We start from the raw sequence: 22,800 nt of genomic DNA on the forward strand, positions 1-22,800 counted from the left end.
GGCCTAATTTAATTGGCACCAATTGGGCCCTTAATAATTCTGATCAGCTATTCATCGTGCGGAGGTGCATAGACCTGCTGACCCCAATTCCACCTCCCCAAATGGCCGGAGGTGGGATGGGGCCGAGGAGTGGGCACTCCAGCCAGTGGCGCAAATTGTCAGCCCCGCCCATCTCCAATGCTGGCCTTAGTGGGGTCCAAAATCCAGCCCTAAGCATTTGTAGTGTTTTCTATTGTTATCAGTGAGCATCATTGTGTATGGAAAAACTGAATTAATCTGGATTGATTTTATCCTCTGTTTATACAACTCTGTAGCTGTGTACAAAAGCAATTTATGCCTGGATTCCCATGCGTAGAATCCAATCATGTGTAATGCACTTAAGTGTAATCAGAGCTATTACCCATAGCTATGAGCAGAATCCAATTCTTGTTCCCATCTGCTGTGGTGAGAACACGTGGAGGGTCATAGAAAGGTCAGCATACACACTGATTGGATGCAGTTGCCTGAAGTAAATGCAAAATGAGGTGGCTGTAGTGTTAGGATATATGTCTAGCCACTTTGGAAATGGTTCCCCATCCTTAAATGATGACACCTAATGGCTCCCTTCAACGGAGAAAAGTAGAATGCTGGCACTTAAGTTAAAACTGCAAGAATCACTTTAATGTTAATCAAATGGAAAACTATGGTACAAAATAAGCATAAAATATGGAGAATTTTAGAAGTGAGCGCTGAACTACGTAAGTTAATTCTGATTGTGTGCAAAATGATCATTTTTTTGTTTAAAGTTTACACGCTTTTTCTGCTCATTTTCTTCAATCCCAGTTTGTAAGTTTCTTAATAATTGCTCATACATACATAAATTGATAGCTTTTCAGTTCTACACATTGCAGGTAGAGGCGCTTGGTAACAGAACCAGAATTAAATTGTTGTCCCTTGTGGGTTGAGAGGGGTGAAGTGCTAGGCAAAAGTTCTGCATGGATGATGCCACCGGAGTTAGTAGAGTTCCTGAAATTCAATATCTGGAAGAATAACTTGATCACTAACTTGAAGCTGAATTGGAGTCTTTCAGATGGGCACAGAATCGCTGAACTAAAGCTGGTCTGTCTGAGGGGTTTAGGAAGGGAAGCTCAAAGAGTGAGACCAAGTTGGCACAACCACCAAAGCTGGGGTGATTGGGAAAAGGACATACAAAAAGTCTGCTTATTCTGCAGAATTGTACTGCTGGAATAAATTACAGAGGTGGAAAGAGGTGAGGTGATGGAGAGATTTGAGCATAAGGAATTTAAACAAGCATATTTTAAATTCCAGTGAAGGCAGGGGTGATAGGAAAGTGAGATGATGCAGGGTAGGATAGGGGTAGCATCTGGTCCCATCTCCTAATAGGTGAATGGACTTGCACCCATTTTTACTGAACATTTCTGTGAAGTGCTGTGAAACATTTTTCTATCCACCACAGGTGGCACATTCACGTCTGAGTCAGCAGATTTTGGCTGACGCTGTCTTGCAATATCGAGGTAGTCTTTCAGATGAGTACCGTTGGGTGGAAGTAATAGATCCCATGACATTACTTGAAGAACAGAGGAGTTCTCCCAGTGTCCTGCTCAGTATTTATCCCTCAACCAATATCCCAAAAAGACAGGGTATTTGATCCTGGCCACATTGCTGTTCATGTGGCCTTGCTGTGCATGGATTGGCTGTCATATTTCTTACATTACAACAATTACTGCACTTCAAAAGAGTTCAATGGCTGCAGAGTGCCTTGAGATATCCTGAGGTCTTGAAAGATGCTATAGAAATGTAAATTCACTCTTTCTATAAATGCAAGTTATTGCTGTTATTGAGTCAGTTACGGCAATTTAGAGCATAAGATTAGAAAACATATCAGTGTGGAGTCACATCAGTTTGTCAAAGATCAAGTCTTGGCACATGTTGTGGATTTTAATGGAAGAGATGATTGTTTGTAATGTGTGTACTAACATTATTGTTTTATTTTAAGGGTATAATATTGTGGTCAGAATACCTTCAGGAGCAACTAATATTGATGTACGTCAGCACAGCTATTCAGGGAAGCCAGAGGATGACAACTACCTTGGTAAGCACTTTTGGGGCTTATTTATTCAATACTTGGTAGTCTTCAGCACATGATGCACTTTACCTATAACAATTCAGCCCACTCCTGTTCACAAAAACCATTTCTTCAGAGATTACAATCTTGAGGAAAGTTGACTTTCTCTAGTTAGACTCATCTTTATCAGCAAAATTTGCTTCCTCCTTTGAAATCTGAAATGCAGATTCGGTTTCTAAGAGTATTGGATCTCCCCAAATTTTTATTTTCTGTTCTGTTGAAAGGAAGTTCTGATAGGGTTAAAGACCTCACACTGTCCATGATGTGCATTGTTCTGATAGGGTTAAAGACCTCACACTGTCCATGATGTGCATTGTTCTGATAGGGTTAAAGACCTCACACTGTCCATGATGTGCATTGTTCTGATAGGGTTAAAGGCCTCACACTGTCCATGATGTGCATTGTTCTGATAGGGTTAAAGGCTTCACACTGTCCATGATGTGCATTGTTGTGATAGGGTTAAAGACCTCACACTGTCCATGATGTGCATTGTTCTGATAGGGTTAAAGACCTCACACTGTCCATGATGTGCATTGTTCTGATAGGGTTAAAGGCTTCACACTGTCCATGATGTGCATTGTTGTGATAGGGTTAAAGACCTCACACTGTCCATGATGTGCATTGTTCTGATAGGGTTAAAGACCTCACACTGTCCATGATGTGCATTGTTGTGATAGGGTTAAAGACCTCACACTGTCCATGATGTGCATTGCCTAATGCAACATTTTGCCAAGTTCGCAAAATGTAGTCTATAATATAGGTTTTTTTAAAGAAAGGATGGGCAATAAATGCCAGCAATGTCCACATCCAATGACATGCAGTCATGTATACATTCATATGCACACAAACGTACTTAAGAAAGCAAAATGCAGAATCCAATTTAAACCAGATTTGAGAAGCACGATGTTGACTGAGGAAGGGCACAAGGAGAACATTCTGCTGTTCTTCAATTAATGCTGTCTGATTTTTTTTTCAATCAATGTGAACTCAGCCACAATTTAATGGCTCAGTGGTGAGGTGGATGCTGGCTCTTTGCATGACTTCCAGAGGGAGCTGGACTGGTTCTTGCATCATGCAGAAGGGGCTTCACAGATGATGCTCGGTCTGTGATCTCCTGGACTGATTTCAATTTCCTGAGGGGATCAGAGAGGAATTTTCCAGAGTACGTTTTCCCTTATTGGCCCTGGGTTTCTTAGTACAATTTGTGATCTATCTGCTGAAATCCAACACTCCTTTCCCTAATGGAATTTTCTGATCTGTGCTTTAGCGTTATCTGACAGTCAAGGTAATTTCATCCTGAATGGAAACTTTGTGGTGAGCATGTTTAAACGAGAAATAAATGTGCAGGGAGCCACGATTGAATATAGTGGCTCAGACAATGATGTGGAGCGCATTAACTGCACTGATCAAATTGAGGAAGAGCTGATTTTGCAGGTAGGATTTTTTTTTCTAACAACACAATACCTTCTTATTTTTGAATGGTAATTCGCTGCCTGCAAATCAGGAGTTTCATTTTCTCTACCATTATTTTAGGAGCATTAATTAGCACATGTTATTAAAGGCACATTTGTTGATATTCACAATTTGTTTTCTTTTAAATCCTGCTAGGTTTTATCTGTTGGAAATTTGTACAACCCCGATGTGCGTTACTCTTTTAATGTACCCATAGAGGACCAACTGGAGCAGTTTGTTTGGGATCCATATGGTTCATGGCAAGAGTGTGACAGACTTTGCCAAGGTAAACTCCAACCTTTTACTTCCATTTCATTTTTGTATCTTAAAATACATTTAACATGAAAATAATGCTTAGCTGGTGGTGTCAAAGTGGGCCTGCTTTTGTGTAATGTAACAGCTTACAGAACTTGCCTGGGGTTTTCACCAGTCTTTCATTAGAGTTATCACACCAGTGGAACCCCCACATCATTTCAGAACCTCTTGGCTTTTCTGCAACACTTTTTCACAAAGTCAATTCTCCTTTAAATTTGATCACACGGCCAGTATGTAAATACCTTCACTACAAAAATGCACTTATGACAAGCAATTAAGGATACTTCTGAATTTAGTGGCCAAACCAGGAACTTTCCAGTGACTGATTCCACTTTGCTTGAAACGGTTGGTGCTGCTCTCTTCTCCCAGCACAAGATTCTGAAGGTTGAAAACAGCTGATTACCATTATGCTGAGAGTATGGAGATAAGCAAATACTGCAGGTGCTGGACATCTAAAATAAATACAAAAAAATACTGGAGATGCTTAGCAGAAAGCCTGATGAAAGGTCGACTTGACCTGAAACAGCACTGCTTCTCTCCACCTTTGCTGCCGGCATCTGTTGAGCATTTCCAGCATTTTTTGTTTTAATTTATCTGATCTAAGCTGTGTCTCAAATTGATTAACTTTGGATTTATATGCATATTTTCGGATAATATTGCAATGATGGCACTGCAGCGAGGACAAATCTTAGCAATGAAATATTTTTCCCATCCTCCTCTCTTGAAGGCATTAATTCCTTTCTGGTTACAGTTGCAAAGGGATCAGACATTTTTTCAGTATCTTAGCCATGTAATCACTATTCATGTGTGACCCTTCACTCTGAGTACTGGTGGGTCATTCAACAGTTGAAATATTCTCTCCTCGCTGGATGCCCACCAAAATTAACCCTCCAGCGGGGAGAATCCTGACTGAATTCTTCCTCAAAAACCAAGGGTACCCTGGCAATTGCACTAGCCCTCACACAGTCCTGGTGGGAATCAGCTGATTCAACTGGCGATCAGACTTGAAATCTTTCTAACCTGTGTGAAGTAGATTACACATCAGAATACAGCAACTCTTGTAAAATGTCCACTCCAAAATGCTGGAAAATGGCCTTATTAAAATGTCCAAAATCCAAGATTTTGAGGGGGGCAGTAGTATGCCCCAGATTTGTCAAAGGTTGCAGATTCAATCCCTGATATGTGATCTGTAGTGTAAACACTTGTGAAATTACCAGTATACCACTGCTTTTGTCTCTATTTGTACTTCACCCAATTTGAACAGAGAAAATCATTTCTTTCCAGAGAATCTCAGTAGAATTATTTTGCTACAACCAGATGGTGCCTGTGTATTCAGAGAATGCGCCTGCCATATACTATAAACTAAAGCATCAGGCTTGCTTTTGGGCAGGCACTGGATTCTCTGTAAAAACACTAGAATGAGTACTGATTTGCTTCTGTATCTGTTACAGGGGAACGGAGGAGAAAGGTGGTCTGTGTGCGTAAGAGCGATCACTTGGTTGTTTCTGACCAAAGATGTGAACATTTGGCTCGCCCAATCCCAGACAATGAGCCATGCAACACAGAATGTGAATTAAGGTAAAAAGCTGTATTTTAGTTGCTCGCCATGGAGCAGAATTTTCAACAATTCATTTGTGATTTCCAGCCAGAATCACTGAGTCAGAGTATATGCTGTGTGGGAAATCATGGGGATTGTGTTACCACTTAACATATGCTCTTTTTGACAGCTGTCCTTGAACAAAGGTGGCAGTGAATCAAGGGTGATGAAGCTGTCAACAACTATAGGCCCCTAATGGTATTGAATGATTCATGGAAGAAGTCTTTTATTTTGAAGAGTCATCCTAGCACACAGCAAGTTGGGGTTTATGGGACAGGGGGGTTGGTAGGGTGATGGTGTGCATACTACTCAAACCCCTGGAAGGAAACTTTTAAAAAGCCTGCTCCGCAGTGATAAAATGTTGGGGGCACGCTAAACAGGCTCAGGGTTGGACTTACACCCCTCAGTAGACAGAGAGTCCCACCCCTGAGAGCTGTCAGCCAATCTGATTAGCCAGAAGCCACTGCAGTCCCACAGTGCCAGAGCTCAGCAGTTGGTTCTGCCACGAGTGCAAGGTGGTTCAGGAAGAAGAGTGGCCACCGGAAACTCCCGGTAAGTCCCGGGCTTTTAGGGCAGGGAGAGATCACAAAGCCTAATAGGGAGGGAGGAGAGGGGAGTGGAAGGCTGGGTTTTGAAGGAAGGCAGGTGACATGTTGGGGGAAGTGCCCCCAGTGCGCACAGGGCACCTCACGATTGATGTGTCCACCTTCCTTCCTGCTTTTTCAAAGACGTCATGTCAAGAATGACCTTCACACTCTGGCCCACCTGCCACTGCTGAGGGTTTTTTGACACTGGAGGCAAATTGAAGCCCTTAGTTGCCAATTAATTGGGCAGTTAAGGGCCTCAATAGTCCTATCCTACCCAAAAATTTTAACATCGTTTTTGCTTTCAAGTGTACTCGGTAACTGTCCATTACAATTTGACATCAAAACTTCTAACTTGGAATGAATTTGACATCAAGTTTGAAAGTGCGCTGAATGCTGTCCAGCACACTCAAAGTTATACAATACGCTCAGCAACTGAAAAATACAAAAGTTTTAATCACTTAAGTAATATCTGAATTTATTCAGTTTTACATTTAGTCCATAAAAAAATTGTTCCGCCATACAGTACAAGCTTGAGAGCAACGCCCAATCCCCATCAATGCTTAATTCAAAACTCTCTTACCCCTGCCCCACCCCCCCCCCGCCCCCCCACCTCCCCACCCCTGCTACCCCAGTTTCAGGCTCTAAACTCTCTCTCCCACCCCCAACCCCCCTCCAGTCTCCATGTCTAAACTCTCCCATTCCAGTCCCGGCTCTCTCCCGTTCTCACCCTTCAGTATCCAAACTCTCACTGCAGCCTCCAAACTCTGCCCCCAACCCCTTCCTACCAGCCTCCAGTCCTTGGGCCCTGCTGATGCCTCTGATCTTGCAAGGCCTCCCTCCGGTCTTTCTTGCAGGGCCTCTCTCGGATCTCTGGGTCTCCCCCCAATCTCCCTCAATCCTCCCCCCAACCCCCCCCCCCGCCCCCCCCCCACCCCCCGCCGCCCACTTCTCTCAACACTCCCACCCCTTCCCCAATACTTACCTCGCTCTAACCATCCTTGCTGCTCCTGTTCCGACTTCAAACTTACAACAGGGCTGGCCGGAAAGTGTCACTTCCAGTTTCCAGCTGGCCCTGTAAATTCCTGCCATTGGCACTTCCAGAAAATCCTGCCCTTCATTTCTGATACCCGGGTGAGGATTTTTCCCACAGGCTTCGGGATCCTGAAATTGGTGTGAATTAAGGGTCAGCAGCACGATCTGTGGGGAAAGTGGTCTATGATTTTCCCTGAATCTTCCTCCTTTTTGACCAAACTTTTGGTCATATGACCAAATCCTGCTTTATGTTGGCTCACCGTACCTGAAAGGTTTGACTGTTGATAGGTTTGGCTCACCCTACCTGAAAGGTTTGACTGTTGAAGGGTTTGGCTCACCCTACCTGAAAGGTTTGACTGTTGAAAGGTTTGGCTCACCCTACCTGAAAGGTTTGACTGTTGGGATGGGGCACGGTAGAAGAAAATTGCTCTGGGCTGGCTGGTGAGGGAGAAGATTGTTCGGTAGTGGGTGGTGGGGAGAAAATTGCTCTGGGGGGGGTGTTGATGGGGAAGGAATGGCTGTAGTCCAGGGAGGGGGTGGGCACGACAGGTGTTGGGGGTCAGTGTTGTGCTCATGGGTTACAGGTTATAAGGAAAAACATAGAAGTATCCCATCAAAACAGGTTCTGCTTTTTTTAAAGTTAGCTTAGTTTTATGATGTTTGAAGCTGTCGAAGTTTAGAAATATAGAAAATAAACTGATCACTTTTGGTATCCAGATGCTTGAGTGATGCTGCTAATCGCAAATGTTTGAGTGCTGCAGTTTGGGGCAATTGATGACACTGATGTCAGTTACATTACTTGCAATGTTAAGTGATAGCGAAATTATTGTTTTTGAGTGCATTTGATATCAAATGATCGTTTTGAGCACCATTGATGTTAAATGATTGTTTTTGAGCTCAACTGGTATTGAGTGATCACAAATGAATGCTGTTGAACGCAAATTATGTCAAACTTTTCAGGTAGGGTAAGGGGAGGTAGCTGAGTGGGCGACTTAACCGCACTGTTTTATGGGGACCATATTGTGGTAGGTGGAAAGGAGCTGGGCTGGGCACCCAACATATTTTACGTGCCCCCCCCCACCCCCAACACCCCAGCAAAAATGTGCCCGACAGAGGGCCATAAAGTCCAGCTCAGCATTTTATTTAAAATCCACTGCCTGCTAGAGCAGTAAGTAGATCAGTCGGGGTTAAGGTGTAATTTTATTTGGTGGAAAGACCCTGCAATTTCCTGATTTACATGCACTGAGAGCGCATTGCAAAATTTCAGTGCCCTTTCTCCCCTCTCCAGTCTCTGCCCCCAAACCCTCATTCCCCAAATCTCTTCAACTTCAGGCCAGACATAACCTGGATTAAAACCTCAACCCAGATGATTGTTAGATGATGCAGATCCAGGGGAGAGAGGAACCTTAAGTTTGCATTCAGCACACATGATCATTCAGGAAATCCACAAAGCGTGGTTGATGCGTAAGAAGGAAATATTGCTGAGCTGCACTAGGGATGATTTTCAACCACCAGAATCCCACGTCGTGCCTGAGAATCAGGCGGTTGGCAGTGGAATGTCATGGACGGGAGGGGTACCTCAGTGACCGGAGGCCCACCTGATGTCATTTTTATTTGGTCTTGGAGCTTTCTGATGTGAAAATTGTTCTGGCCTCCTGATTTTGGGCAGGCATATTGGCCATTCCACTGACTCTCTGCACATTTTGAGCGGAACTCACATATCTCCCTTCCTCCTTCGACATCTGGCTGTTCTATCTGCAACTGCTTAATGCTAACACTTGGTGAGTCAAAATGAAAAGGTGGTCTACTTTTTCCACATAGTTCTCGCCTTTCTGAGCGCCAAAAACCATCAGGTCAGGAAAAAAATTACCCTATTCTTATGGATGTTCCAAAGAATGAGTGCTTCTCAATGGAATCAAAAATGATTGACTTTAAAATATAAGTAGCTCTGCTCTGATTCTAGGTGGCACGCAGTAGGTAAGAGTGAATGTACGGCACAATGCGGACCAGGATATAGAACACAAGACATTCACTGCATGAAGTATACCCACGCTAAAGGACCAAGTGAGCCCATGGACGACAGATACTGTAGGAGTCAGCCAAAACCTCCCAGCAGAGAGCCCTGTCATGGAGACTGTCACAGGACTAGTTGGCATTATACATCCTGGTCGCAGGTAATGGTTAGAGTGAGCAACCGAACTGCCTCACCCAGTTGGACAGATAAGCTTGGATTTTGCGATCAGTAATTTTTAATACCAGTGCTAATGCACATATTGAATGTGTTACCACCAGCGTTAAAAGCTCGGTGATCAGGAAATCCATGCTCTGAAGTCAGTATTTTTCTGAAAATCTGAACTTCAAAAGGAGAATCTTGATGATCATTCATATTGCCTGAAATGTAGATAACAGTGTGTGCAATACTATAAGTAACATCCCCATGTACTAAAATGAACTCCTTGCAGAAAGGACTAAGGGTAAAAGGAGAATAGTGTTGTCTTTCCATTTCATATTTCAGTCTGAGTTGTGCATTCCTGTATACAACCTCAGTGATAGGTCTTTTGATTTTCTTAGTGTTCAAAAACCTGTGGCAGTGGAACAAGGACTCGGGAGGCATACTGCATGAACAATCTTGGCAGACATCTGGTTAACCAAGAATGCAATGAGCATCAGAATGTCATATCTCAGAGATGCAATGAATTCCCTTGCCCTGAATGGACAGCCAGTGAATGGAGTGAAGTGAGTAAAGCTTTAAGGAGTTATAAGAATGATGCATAAGATTGGACAAATGTCAATGCTCGTGTAAGGATTGCCTGTATATATAAATCAATGTGCTACAGCACAGTGTTGGGGCTGGTGGAAGCCTGTGACTATATGTGCTTTTGGGTTTAGGCCACCAGGCAATATCTAGACACCCTCAAAGAGAGAGGGGAATATCTGACTGTGACCTACTCAGGGATGCTCTTCTATAAAGAGTAGCATTAGCTGAGGCCTTGGAACCTGTAAATTGCTTGCTCCCTAAGCTGAGTGGTGCTACATGACTTGTGGTAAACTGAAAAGAAATCATAAAATTTAAAAAAAGATGCACAGGCACCAACCTAATGGATTTGATGCTTTCTCAGATTATCCGTGCAATTTTAAAATATATATGGCTATAGTAGTGATGTAAGCAGTAGTTATTATGAAGCACATTGGCACACCAAATTGAAAGGATGAATGCAAAAAACTGCAGTAGGAACACAGGAACTGGAGTCTCTCGAGACCGCTCCACCATTCAATTATATCACGGATGATCTTCAGCTTAACTCTATTTTGCCACCTTGGCTCCATAGACACTTGATATCTCTACCCAACAATCATTTCCATCTAGAAAATTCCTACAGTTCCAGCACCTACATCCTTATGAGGAGATAGTTCCAGATTTCCACCACCCTTTACATGATGTAAAGCTTCACTCCTGAAGGGCCTAATGCTAATTTTAAATTTCTTATTCTGGATTCACCCATCTGAGGAAAGACTTTCTCTGTATCTGCCATTTGTATCCCATTATAATTTTAAATATTTTGATTAAATCATGTTCAATCTTCTAAACGCAAAAAAACCCATCTTCATGCAATCTGTTAACATAACTCTTTAAGTTCACTATTGTTCCAGTGAATCTGTGCTGTACCCATTCCAAGGCCACTTTATCTTTCTTCAGGTTATGTGGGCTATTTCATCCGTGTTAGCTAGGATTCTCTTCCTTTTAGGGGCAAGTATATTATATTGACCCAGCAATTTGGCCTTTGCTGCTTATACTACTGAAACAAGTTAGACTTTCTTAAAGCTGCAGCATTCTAAAATGATGCTTTTCTGTCTCATGATTTTGCCGCAGCCATTTGTGCAACTCAGTTACAGGACAGGATTCAAGGCAACTGGCTGTCTTTTAAGTTCTGCTGATACTATATAACCTTCATCTTGCCTCCGCTTGTTCCTTTCATCACTAGCTATGAGGTGGGATTGCTGTGATATTATTTAAATGCATTGATATCTCATGATATTGTAAGGTCAGCCCTGAGCATCAAAGCTGCTTGCAGTAACCAAAGTCCTCCACCATTAACCATTGTAGGTCCATTATAGCTGTGTCCCTAGATCTGTGACCTATTAAACAAAGTGCGTATATCTTATGAACCATGCATCAATTAACCTGGAAGTGTTTGAGCTGTGAAGCAAGGTCCTACAAACAGCATTGGGATAATCAGCTTCAATGCTGTTACCTGAAGGATAAATTTTGGCCAGGTCACTCTTTGAATAGTGTCATCCCTCATCCTCAACAGCCTTGGCTCAGTAGTAGCACTCCTACATCTGAGCCAGAAGGCTGTGGGTTCTAGTCACATTCCAGGTTCTTGATATACCCTGGCCTGACTTCAGTCCACTATTGCCCTATGCTGCGGTCCGAGATGCCATTTTTCAGATCAGACTTTAAAGCCAGGCCCCATTTTCCCTCTCAGGTGGACACAAAAGATCCCATGGCACTATTCATTGAAGTTCAACCTAGGACCTTCTGATCTAAATAACTTAGCCTTAAAAGAGTGATGAGTACAGGGATCACAACATTCTTCACTATCTAGGAACCTTTCTTTTGTTTTAAACCAGAATCTATCCTCATTGTGCTGAGAGGTGTCTGTCATATAGACTCTCAGGGTTGGAATTCAATGGCAACCTGAAATCCCCAGTGTTTGGTGCTGGATTCTCACATTGTGGTTTTGCTTCACATGAGATGAAGTGAATGATTCCAAGGCTAAAAGCATTACATATTGAGGATAGGTATTCCCTTGAGCATAAAAAAATTAAAATGAGCTAATTGAGAAGTTTTGAAAGAGTAGTGATTAAAAATAACTTAAGGAAGTAAATTGAGAAAAAAAAACTATCTCCTCTGTTGGGGAAAATCCAGCACAAAATTCTGAAAATTAGAGCTAATGCATTTAGAGGTTGTGAATGACACTTTATAAATATAAGTTCTTTCTTTCTTTCTTTCATCCTAATAAGCAAATATAAGCAGTTAACATTAGGGTTGAATTTTCAGCATTAACAAAATGACCATATGTATTATTTTAGTGTCTCGCAACATGTGGAAAGGGCACAAGGCATCGGCAAGTATCATGTCTACTGAACAATGAACACCTGAGGGATGATTTTTGCAACCCCAGCACTAAACCAGAAGCTGCAGGAACCTGTGAGCTACAGGAGTGTGCTTCATGGCAAGTTGGTCCATGGGGACAGGTAAGTATGGGTACAGATTTCCATTTGATCACCATAGCTTTACCTGTATGGGTACACACTCACATATATCCAGGATTAGGTGCCTACCATGATGGGATTGCAGAGGGGTAAGAAACTGCTGCTTGAAGCTCTGCATTTCCAAAGGCCCACACTCTCAACTGATAGAGCCACTATTCAGTGGGGGATGATGTGTGACCATGCTGTCAGGAGAATGAGGGCAAAGCACTCGCACACTTTATGGCAAGTTATGCTTCTCAGTGGGCAGCTTGTGAGGAATTCCTTGAACCTATTTTCCTCTAGGGGAGCTCAAATTTACACTCATCTGTTATTTAATGACAGAACAGTGACTATTCTCCTTGGTGACAGAGAGTGAGGTTGGGTCTCTGCTGTGTTAAGGTAGCTCCGGGTTGACATACTTGCAGATGGAGGACAGGGACCAAGGAAACCACGTGGGGTCTGTAGTCCTATATGTGAGGTAGGCAACTATACAATTCTCTTCAGCTTCTTGTGATCTACCAACCTGGCTGGCTCATTGATAGAACAGAGAGGAGTAGAAGTGTCACTCAAGCACTGGGATTGTTTGGTTCCAGATAACTCTGCAAGGCGGTGCCCTAAGTTACAGAATTTAACATTTGTAAGCTATTTTCTTCACATACATCTGAAAAAAATTTTGATCCAGTACTTTTCCTGAATGTATTTTCATGTGAAAGACTACTAACATTCTATCCTGCTGATTTTCAATAGTGTGCTGCTACTTGTGGACATGGTTATCAAATGCGTGCAGTGAGGTGTGTTATTGGGACTTACGGTGCAGTTATAGATGACAGAGAGTGCAATGCTGCAACTCGTCCAAGGGATAGCCAGGTAAAGGAAAAATCTTTCTACACTCTTATTATAATAAATTATGTTAATACAAACAATAAATATTCAAAATATAAACCATTAAATTTCCTGCCTTGAAACTTCTGCTAGTATAACATTTGAGCTTGCCACCTAAGATGAAGCTGACATCATGAATTGCTCCCACTCTCCTGTTATAGAAACCACCCGAATTACATTCCGCACTGTACGAATTGAATCGTTTTTGTTTTTGACAAATTTCAACCCAGGACTGCGAGATGCCTCCTTGTTTAAAGCCACCAAAGATAGTCACAACCACAAGTCCCACCATTCAGAGAGGGATGATGACCCAGTGGAGATTTGGATCGTGGACTCCTGTAAGTGATTCTGTTTTCACAAGAAAACTGTCTCTTCCAAGTGACAGAAAATTCAGGCTCAAAGAGATCAAGTTCTGCAGTCCCCCTTTGAGTAAAAGAGAACAAGTTGGGCATGTCTGGTACGGTGTCGATGTGACTGTGTGCTTAGTTTATGTCTGTGTTTATTCCTATCTATGGGCAGAAAATGAGTGCTGTTAACTAGGGTTATGATGGTATAAATGTATTCGAGGAAGGCACTGTTTGAAAGCTAAATAAATGGACAGAGGGCAGGCAGATCATGCTGGTGATGAGGGAGTCGGTATGTTACCATCTAGCATCTCTGATCAGTATAAAAACATATATCAATTGTGTATGTCTCTGAAAATGCGCTTTCCATTATGTGAGTAATAGTGTCCACTTTTACCTGCTATGTGTTGTAAATTCATTGAAATTAACAGGCTGGATTATAAAAATAGGGTGTTAGGAGAAAGCCTTGTTGACCAAAGATGGACTTGGAAATTGGTGACCCACTTTCCCAAAAATCTATTTGTTATCTTTTGTCAACATTTTTTATTTAACGGCCGAGATTTCCTGGCCATCGTGGACCCACCACGGCAGGTTCAGTGGCCCAGCCAAAAGTCCATTGACTTTCGGCAGGAGCAGATGACCCCGGCAGTGGGCAGAGCCAGAAAACTCCCCCCTTCCAGTCCCTCTGACACCATCCCGTCTTCTAATCCCAGCCTGTGCCTTGTATTCACCATACTCTCTGACCTTCCCCTCCCTGATGCTGAATGTTCAGTACTCAGCGAAGGACTCAGTTTCGTACCCTTACACCCTCATCTCAATGAATTTCAGGCTCAGCACAATGCTGAACTCTTCTCCTGCCACCTTTGTCTTCATGCTCACTTCTTAGGGCAGGAGTCCTACCCCCATTCCACGGATCCTTTCCCCCACCTCCAGTATTCTCCATCCACCTGGACCTCTCCCTCTGGCCTCTTACCTGGTCTCGATATTTTCATTGAGAACTGTCGGCGTGACATCGGCCTTCTCAATTGCTCTGCTCCTCTCAACCACTCTAACCTGTCTCCTTCTGAACTTGCTGCACTCCGCTTTCTCAGGTCCAACCCTGACTTTGTTATCAGAGTGGTGCTGTTGTTGTCTGGTGTACTGATCTCTACCTCGCAGAGGCTGAGCGCCAGCTCTCAGACTCTTCTTCCTACCTACGCCTGGACCATGATCCCACCACCAAACATCAAGCCATTGTTTTCTGGAATGCCACTGATCTCTTCATCTCTGAGGTCTTCCCTCCACAGATCCGAACCTCATAGTCTTCCAACCCCGGACAGCCCACTTCTACCTCCTTTCCAAAATCCATAAACAGGACTGTCTTAGTGTCAGCCTGTTCCTGCCACACGGAATTCATTTCTTGCTATCTTGACTCCATTCTCTCTCCCCTTGTCCAATCCCTTCCCACCTACATCCGTGATTCCTCTGATGCCCTACGTCATATCAATACTTTCCAGTTACCTGGCCCTAACTGCCTCCTGTTTATCACGGACGTCCAATATCTCTACACCTCTGACCCCCAACAGGTTGGTCTGATGGCTCTCCACTTCTTCCTTGAACAGAGGCCCGAACAATCCCCACCCATCCCACTCTCCTCCGTCTGGCTGAACTTGTTCTCTCACTGAACCATTTCTCCTTTAACTTGTCTCACTTCCTCCAAATAAAAGGTGTGGCTATGGGAACCCGCATGGGTCCCAGTTATGCCTGTCTCTTTGTGGGTATGTGGAACATTCCTTGTTTCAGCTCTACTCAAGCCCCCTCCCACAATTCTTTTTTTGGTACATGGATGACTGTTTCAGTGTGCTTCATGCTCTCGTCTGGACCTGGAACTTTACCTCAATTTTCAATTTTGCTTCCAATTTCCACCCCTTTATCACCTTTACATTGAACATTTCTGACACTTCCCTTCCCTTCCTTCACCTCTCTGTCTCCATTCCTGGTGATAGACTGAACACCAATATTCTTTACAAGCCTACTGACTCCCACAGCTACCTCGACTACAGCTCCTCACACCCCACTTCCTGTAAGGACTCCATCCCATTCTCTCAGTTCCTTCGCCTCCGTCGCATCTGTTCCAATGATGCCACTTTCCAAAATGGCGCTTCTGACATGTTTTCCTGAACCGAGGTTTCCCACCTCCTGTGGTTGACAGGGCCCTCAACTGTGTCCAGCCCGTCTCCCACCCCTCTGCCTTCACATTTCTACTTCTCTTTAGCTCTGAAGAAGGGTCTTATGGACTCGAAACGTCAACCCTGTTTCTCCCTCCACAGTTGCTGTCAGACCTGCTGAGTTTTTCCAGCATTTCAGTTTTTGTTTCAGATTTCCAGCATCTGCAGTATTTTGCTTTTATCCTCCAAATAATGTCTTTTCAACTCATGGTTTTTGCATTCCAGGGATAAAATTTACCATCCACAACTAGAGCCTTCTATTTTTAAAACCACAGCCTGGCATTCAATTTTTAGAAGATAGTAAGTTAGAGGCTCCTGTGGTGGGAAGTGGGAGAGTAAGTGGGGAGGAGTCTAGAACTTAGCAAGTTTGTAAACTCACTGGTTGTCCACTCAGTTGTGCATTATATGGGATTGAGTACCAGCTAACGTTCTCTTTTATATGGATTGTGCCATCAGTTGGAAATTAGGAGCTGATGTATAAAAATTTATTCATTCATTTATTTATTTGTTTGTGAGATGTGGGTGTTGCTGGCTTAGACTGTATTTCTTACTCATCGGTTTTAGAACGATAGTCAGAACGGCGAAATGGGCAGAAGCATGGCAGATATCGTGTTCAGTAACAGTGACGTGTGAAGTAATGCACTTTGGGAGGACTAATATGGAAAGACAGGATACTATAAATGGCACAATTTGAGAAGTGTAGATAAACAGATAGAGCTTGGTGTCCAGATTTGTCCTTGAAGTGTTAAGGTGGGTAAAAAAGCATATGGGTTACTTGGGTTTATAAATAGAGGAATTGAATATAAAGTAAAGAGATCATGCTATAACTTTATAAAGAACAGCAGCAACTTGCATTTATATAGTGCCTTTAACATCCCAAGGTGCTTCATAGTGGGGTATGAAGCTAAGATTTGGCATTGAGCCATTTAAGGTGATATTAAGGCAGTTGGATAAAACCTTGATCAAAAAGGTTGTTTTTAAGGAGTTCCTAAAGGAGGAGAGAGGTGTAAGGAGCATATTCCAAAGCTTGGGGTCTAGGTAACTGAAAACTCTGCCACCAAAGATGGAACAATTCAAATCAGGGATGCTCAAGCGGCCAGAATTAGATGAGCCTAGATATCTCAGAGGGATGTGAGACTGGAGAAGATTGCAGACAGAGGGAGGAGTAAAGCCATAGAGGAATTTGAAAACAAGGATGAGAATTTTCAAAATGCGGCAATGCTTAATCCAGAACTAATGTAGGTCAGCAAGCAGAGGGGTGAGTAAAGACACGAGCAGCAAAGTTTTGGTGGCCAAGTTGACAGAGGGTAGAATGTGGGAGACCAGCCAGGAGTGCATTGGAGTAACCTAATCTAGCGGTAACAAAGGCATGTGTGAGCGTTTGAGCAGCAGATGTGCTGAGGCAGGGCGGAGTCAGGCAATGTTACAGAATTGGAAATAGATGGTATAGGGTATGGGTTTAGAAGCTCATCTCAGGGTCAAATAGGATATCAAGGGCAGAATGTTGCGTCCCGTGGGTGGGAGCACGTCCAACCCGAGCGGGAGTGGAAATAGTGCACGATGATGTCAGGCAAGTGCCCCGACGTCATCGCGCAATCTCGCGATCTTTCAGTTGGCAGGCACGGGCGAGAGGTGGCAGCGCGCCCTCCGCCAATTAAGAGGACTATTAAGGCCCTTAAGTAACTAATAAAGTTGCATTTTTCGTTGCTCACTCAACCACTTGGTTGACGGGGGCGGGCGAATAGGCCAGGCAGCCTTTGCATTTTGAACAAAATCTCATCCACGGCCGGGATGAGGTTTCTAACGCTTACTGAAAAACACAATAAAAAAAATTTAAACATCCTTTTTGACATGTCCCTCCTCATGTCACTGAGTCACATGTGGGGACGTGTTTACATTATCTGTAAAAAGTTTATTTTTCATTTCAAAATCCTCTAGCTCCCTGAGGCAGCTCTGTGCCTTCAGGAAGGGGTCAGTGTGCGCTCCCCCACGCATACGCACACTTCAATACTTGCACTCCTCCTACCCCTCACCCCAGCAGCGCCGAGGCTCTCAGCGTCTCTTTCACGCTGGTTGGCTGTTAACTGGCAAAGCCTCATCACAGGCGGCAGCCGGTCTTGAGGCTGTTCCTGGGTCCGCTCACAGCACCCGCCTGACGAGGGGAGAATCCTCCCCCAAGATTAGAAACAATCTGATTCAGCCTCAAACACTTGCCAGGGAGAGGGATGAAGTCAGTAGCTAATTAGTATTATGGGCAGGCCCTGGGTAACAAACTTCAGGAAAGGTCCTGGAAAGGGTACAGAGAAGCTTTACCAGGATGTTACCGGGGATGAGGGAGGTTGGAAAAACTAGGGTTATTCTCCTTGGGACAGAGAAAGTTAACAGGCGGCATAATAAATGTTTTCAAGATGTGAGAGGCTTTGATAGAGAAGATAGGGAAAAACCATTCTCCAATGAGAAGGTCAATAACCAAAGAAAATACGTTTAAAATAATTGGTGAAGGTTAAGAGGGGAGATGAGAATTTTTTTCGCAAATGATGTAGCCAAGATCTGGACCTCCCTGAAAGGTGGTGGGAACTGATTTGATAAATCATTTTAAAAGGGAATTGGACAGGTATTTGAGAATGAAGTACTTTCGGGGTTAGGGACAAAAAGCAGGCACATGGGACGAAGCACAAATCGGCTTCCAAAGAGCCAGCATGAGGATGATGGGTTGAATGGCCTCCTGCCATACTGTAATTTTCTATCAGCGTATGTAGATGGCATTCAAGTAAGGGCACAATGAGACAGGAAATTACGATCTTCTGCCCTGTACCACTAATCTCAGGCAGTTAAAATGGATATTCAGGCAAGTCCCGCTCTCATGTTGTAAAGGGACATTTGCAGTTCATTTTCTTTTTTCCAATGAAGGCTTTGAGAATTGGTTTTAGTCCTCCCCTCCTCGGCAGTTTGGTTGATGAGGATTAAGAGCAAGGAAAGGATGCCAAGCGTATCCACTGGCATTGCAAGTGGGCGATCTGTAACTACCATTCTGCAGCTATACAGTATCTTCATGTCCAGGCATAGTTATCCGTGAATGACAGAGGAGAACTGTCAGTTGAGCAGAGAGGCATCTATGTGTGTTATCTGCTGAACAGAGATCTGTGGCTAAACAACAGCACAGGGTAAGCACTGCTGAGGTTTCGATACCCCTCCTTATATGCCTGCAGCTCCTCCCAGGATACTTACAAGTTACTGCAGCCTTCTGTCCAGAGATGTATCAATGCAACTTACGCTGCTGTCTCTCACCAATTTATTGACAATCTTCCAGTACGACCTGCATCACCAGTGGAGATCCAGCTGTTATAATACAAATGCAACAATTTTCTAACCAGTAGACTGTATGTCAATAACATTGAAGTGCCGCTCAAATAAATGATTAGGTTTTTCTAGTTTTATTAAGTTCTGTATTTCAGCATGATTTTATAAAAGTAATGGAATAGGAATATTATTGTTCATGTAAACATTGAGGAGACATATTGCAGGTGACATTTATGAGTTCTTGTAAAGTTTATGAGCCCCTTTCCATGAGTCTTTGTGTACCAATGTAAATGCATGAACTTAAGATGGAATGGTTTTTTGTTGTATTTTCCTAATGTTTCTTTTGCCGTGGTTGAAAATGTAAGCAGTAATTTTAAGGCTGAAATGATTTGTTTTTTGAAACTTGGAAATCTGTCACTGTTCCAGTGTTCCGTTACCTGTGGGGAAGGAGTGCGTGCTCGTTACGTCAGCTGCAGAGATGCTCAGGGTGGCATTGCCGATGAATCATTCTGTGCCCACTTACCTCGCCCTCCTGAGACATCAACGTGCTTCAGTCCCTGTGGACAATGGCATGCTGGGGACTGGTCTTCTGTAAGTGCTCCAGCTTCTGCTATTAGGGAACATTATTACTGGAAAACCTGCATGGCATTTTATTATGGACAGGTCAAAGAGCTGACACATAAATAACCATGACAACTAGAGATGCGATTCCACATTGCCATTGGGCAGGCTTTGTTCACGTGGATTTGTGGTCAGAGGGTGGGGCCTACAATGTTATTGCCCTATCGTTGACACCATTTTCTTGGCTGGAGAGCACAGAATCACTTGTGATGGCTGTCCTTTTCTCAATTTTGCCCTTTTTTTAATGGTTATGGAGGAAACCTCAGCACATATCATGAAGAGGGTGGACAGGCTATTTTCAGGGGTAAAATATTTCTTGTTCTGAGTATGCTGAAAAAAAGATTTTTTTTGTCGAAGCTTTTCACCTTGCACTCATCAGGACAATTCATAAGAAAATACCAATGTTAAGGGAAACAACGTATTTATACTGTATAAAAAGAGACTTGATTGGTTAGCACATGAACACTGATTGATAGACGCATTGCCAAAGAGAATGCACAAATTGATGGTGACTCACTTTGTTTGAAATTTAAACCAGGCAGCTTGACTCTGGTTGGTCAAGACATTGCCCTGGGGAATGAACCAACAAATGGCTGTCACTTATTTTGTTTAGCTGAAACAGGTGCAATGTGTGTATGTGTTCTTTCTGTCTGTAACGAACAGGGCCCTGTGTACTAATATAAGTAGCTTCCTGTAGCAAGCCTGACTGACAATCTTAAATTGGTTGTCAGCATAATTCTTAGCACACTGAGGATTATTTAGCAAATGTCCAGTCGCGAAATCACATCTAATGTTGCACACTGTGTTTGCAAGCACAGGCTGGTTGGGTACAGCCCATACCTTGTCCGTTGCAAAGGGATATGCTGTTTGATAATGATCCGCTAGTCTTTGGGACATACGGTCTACATACCTCGCAGCACACAGGCACTGAAATTGACACCCTACATTACTCATTTGTGTGATAGGCAGAATGTCTTTTTGGCTTGACAGCAGCATCCTGTTAGTGGTGAATATCACTCATGTTGCTACTGCATAGTAGCACCATGACACACCTGCTTTACCTGTTGCTCACATTTTTGAGATACCTTGCCCTCCTAGGGTAATCTGGATAGGCTGGGCACTTTTCAGGGCCAAAAGTGACAGTTTTAGACATATTCATGAGTTTGCATGATATACAGCATGAAATGATCTGATCAGAGTAGCCATTATCCTGCAGGGTGTCTTTGATACGCCCTATTTCTGCATTAAGCTTGCATGCTGAGCAAATAGGTTGGGCCCTATTTACAAGGTTGCTGATAAGGTCAATCTTTTAGCGCATGGAACTGTAAGAATCCCTACGTATATAGTGATCAGTGAAGGTAGGCTTGTGGAGTAGACCATGGTAAAGAACCTTCTGGCAGATTTCTCAACTAGTACATCAAGGGAAGGAAGTTAATTTGGCTGCTCCATTTCAAAGATGAATTTGAGCGCAGAATTGAGCCCATTAAGACATGCAAGGAAATTATTACATGTAGCTGCAGATTTAAAAAAGCAAACATATCACCCACCTATTGAAAATATGCAAGGGGTAGGAGGTTAGGTGTCATTCCAACAAAGATACGTTTCTGATGGAACCCAACAAAGATGTTTGTGAGAGCTGGGCCTAGAGGGGTCCCATGGCAACAGCATCTATTTGGGCATACAGGGTGTCATGAAAGCTGCACTCAACTGCGTGAGTTTCAGAGTTCATAAGCTCAATGAATACTGATTCACTCAATGATGGCTGGTCTAGATAACCATGATATAGTGCTGCAGCGCAAGTATCTATGGCTTCTTTAAGTGGAACATTGGTAAATAGGCTAGCAATGTCAAATGAGCACATGGACACAGCATTGCTATCGATATGTAAATCCTGGTCTTCACAATTATGAAGGATTCCTTCACCATATACCTGGAAAACTTGCTTAAAATTGTTTATAACAATTCACCCAACCATTTGGTCAATTCGTGCTGTGCGGAACTGGTCATAAATAAGATAGGGCATAGAAGGACATCACTTTTGTGTGTCTTGGGCAGCCCATACATACACAGCCGCAGCAAGCCTTAGGAGCAATAAGTGAAGCTAGCTGTGTCACGCTGCTACTATCCAGTAGAAACACAAGTGGTATTTGCCACTAACAGCCATTTAATGGTTCATTCTCCTGGGCAATGTCTTGACCAAACAGAGTCAAGCTTCCTGGTTTAAATTTCAAACAATGCTCAGCAGTTAACTGTCAGTCACCATCAACTGGTGCATTCTCCTTGGCAATGCCTCAACCAATCAGAGTCCACTTTCCAAAACCAATAAAGACGTTCTGCCTATTACACAAATGGGTAATGTGGTGTAAGACTTTCAGTGTCAATATGATGCTAGGTATGTAGGCCATACATCCCAAAGATTGGGGGAATCGTATCAAACAGCATATCCCTTCAGCTGTTCGCAATGGACGAGATACAGACAGTACCCAATCAGCCTGTGCTTGCAAAACTCAACATTAGATGTAATTCTGCGATTGGACAACATTTGCTAAATAATCCTTGGTGTACTAAGAATTATGCTGCCAACCAATTTAAGATTGTCAGTCAGGCTCACAGTGTGGCACATTTGCATATATTGGAAGTTACATATATAAATACACAGGGCTCTGTTTGATGCAGACAGAAATAACATGTGTACACACATTGCACCTATTTAAGCTAAAGAAAATAAGTCACAGCCATTTAATGGTTCATTCTCCAGGACAATGTCTTGGCCAACCAGAGTCAAGCTGCCTGGTTTAAATTTCAAACAATGCTCAGCAGTTAACTGTAAGTCACCATCAACTGGCGCATTCTCCTTGGCAATGCATCTACCAATCAGAGTCCACTTGCCAACCATTCAGTAGTCTATTTTCATACAGTATAAATATGTTCATTCCCCTGACATGGTTATTTTCTTCCAAATTGTCCTGATGAGTGCAAGAAAAAAAGCTTTGAGACATGGCTGCAGGGTAACCAGGGCTTGGAACTGAACATCCAGGGGTATTCAGTATTTAGGAAGGACAGACAAAAAGAGTTGCATTGC

General features: G+C 43.2%; 1 protein-coding gene across 1 annotated transcript in view; it reads left to right on the top strand.

Annotated features, from left to right (window-relative positions):
* Window positions 1-22,800, top strand: part of LOC121293232 (A disintegrin and metalloproteinase with thrombospondin motifs 20-like) — a 440,993-nt gene that overhangs the window by 247,459 nt on the left and 170,734 nt on the right. Inside the window, exons 16-25 of the mRNA XM_041216086.1 lie at window positions 1,997-2,092; window positions 3,393-3,559; window positions 3,734-3,863; window positions 5,344-5,470; window positions 9,072-9,282; window positions 9,680-9,844; window positions 12,203-12,367; window positions 13,112-13,231; window positions 13,477-13,584; window positions 19,524-19,688. Coding sequence (XP_041072020.1) covers window positions 1,997-2,092; window positions 3,393-3,559; window positions 3,734-3,863; window positions 5,344-5,470; window positions 9,072-9,282; window positions 9,680-9,844; window positions 12,203-12,367; window positions 13,112-13,231; window positions 13,477-13,584; window positions 19,524-19,688 — 1,454 coding nt within the window. The remainder of the gene's footprint in view (window positions 1-1,996; window positions 2,093-3,392; window positions 3,560-3,733; window positions 3,864-5,343; window positions 5,471-9,071; window positions 9,283-9,679; window positions 9,845-12,202; window positions 12,368-13,111; window positions 13,232-13,476; window positions 13,585-19,523; window positions 19,689-22,800) is intronic.

Source organism: Carcharodon carcharias, chromosome 21 (assembly GCF_017639515.1).
Source record: "Carcharodon carcharias isolate sCarCar2 chromosome 21, sCarCar2.pri, whole genome shotgun sequence".
In the NCBI taxonomy this organism is placed as follows: Eukaryota; Metazoa; Chordata; class Chondrichthyes; order Lamniformes; family Lamnidae; genus Carcharodon; species Carcharodon carcharias.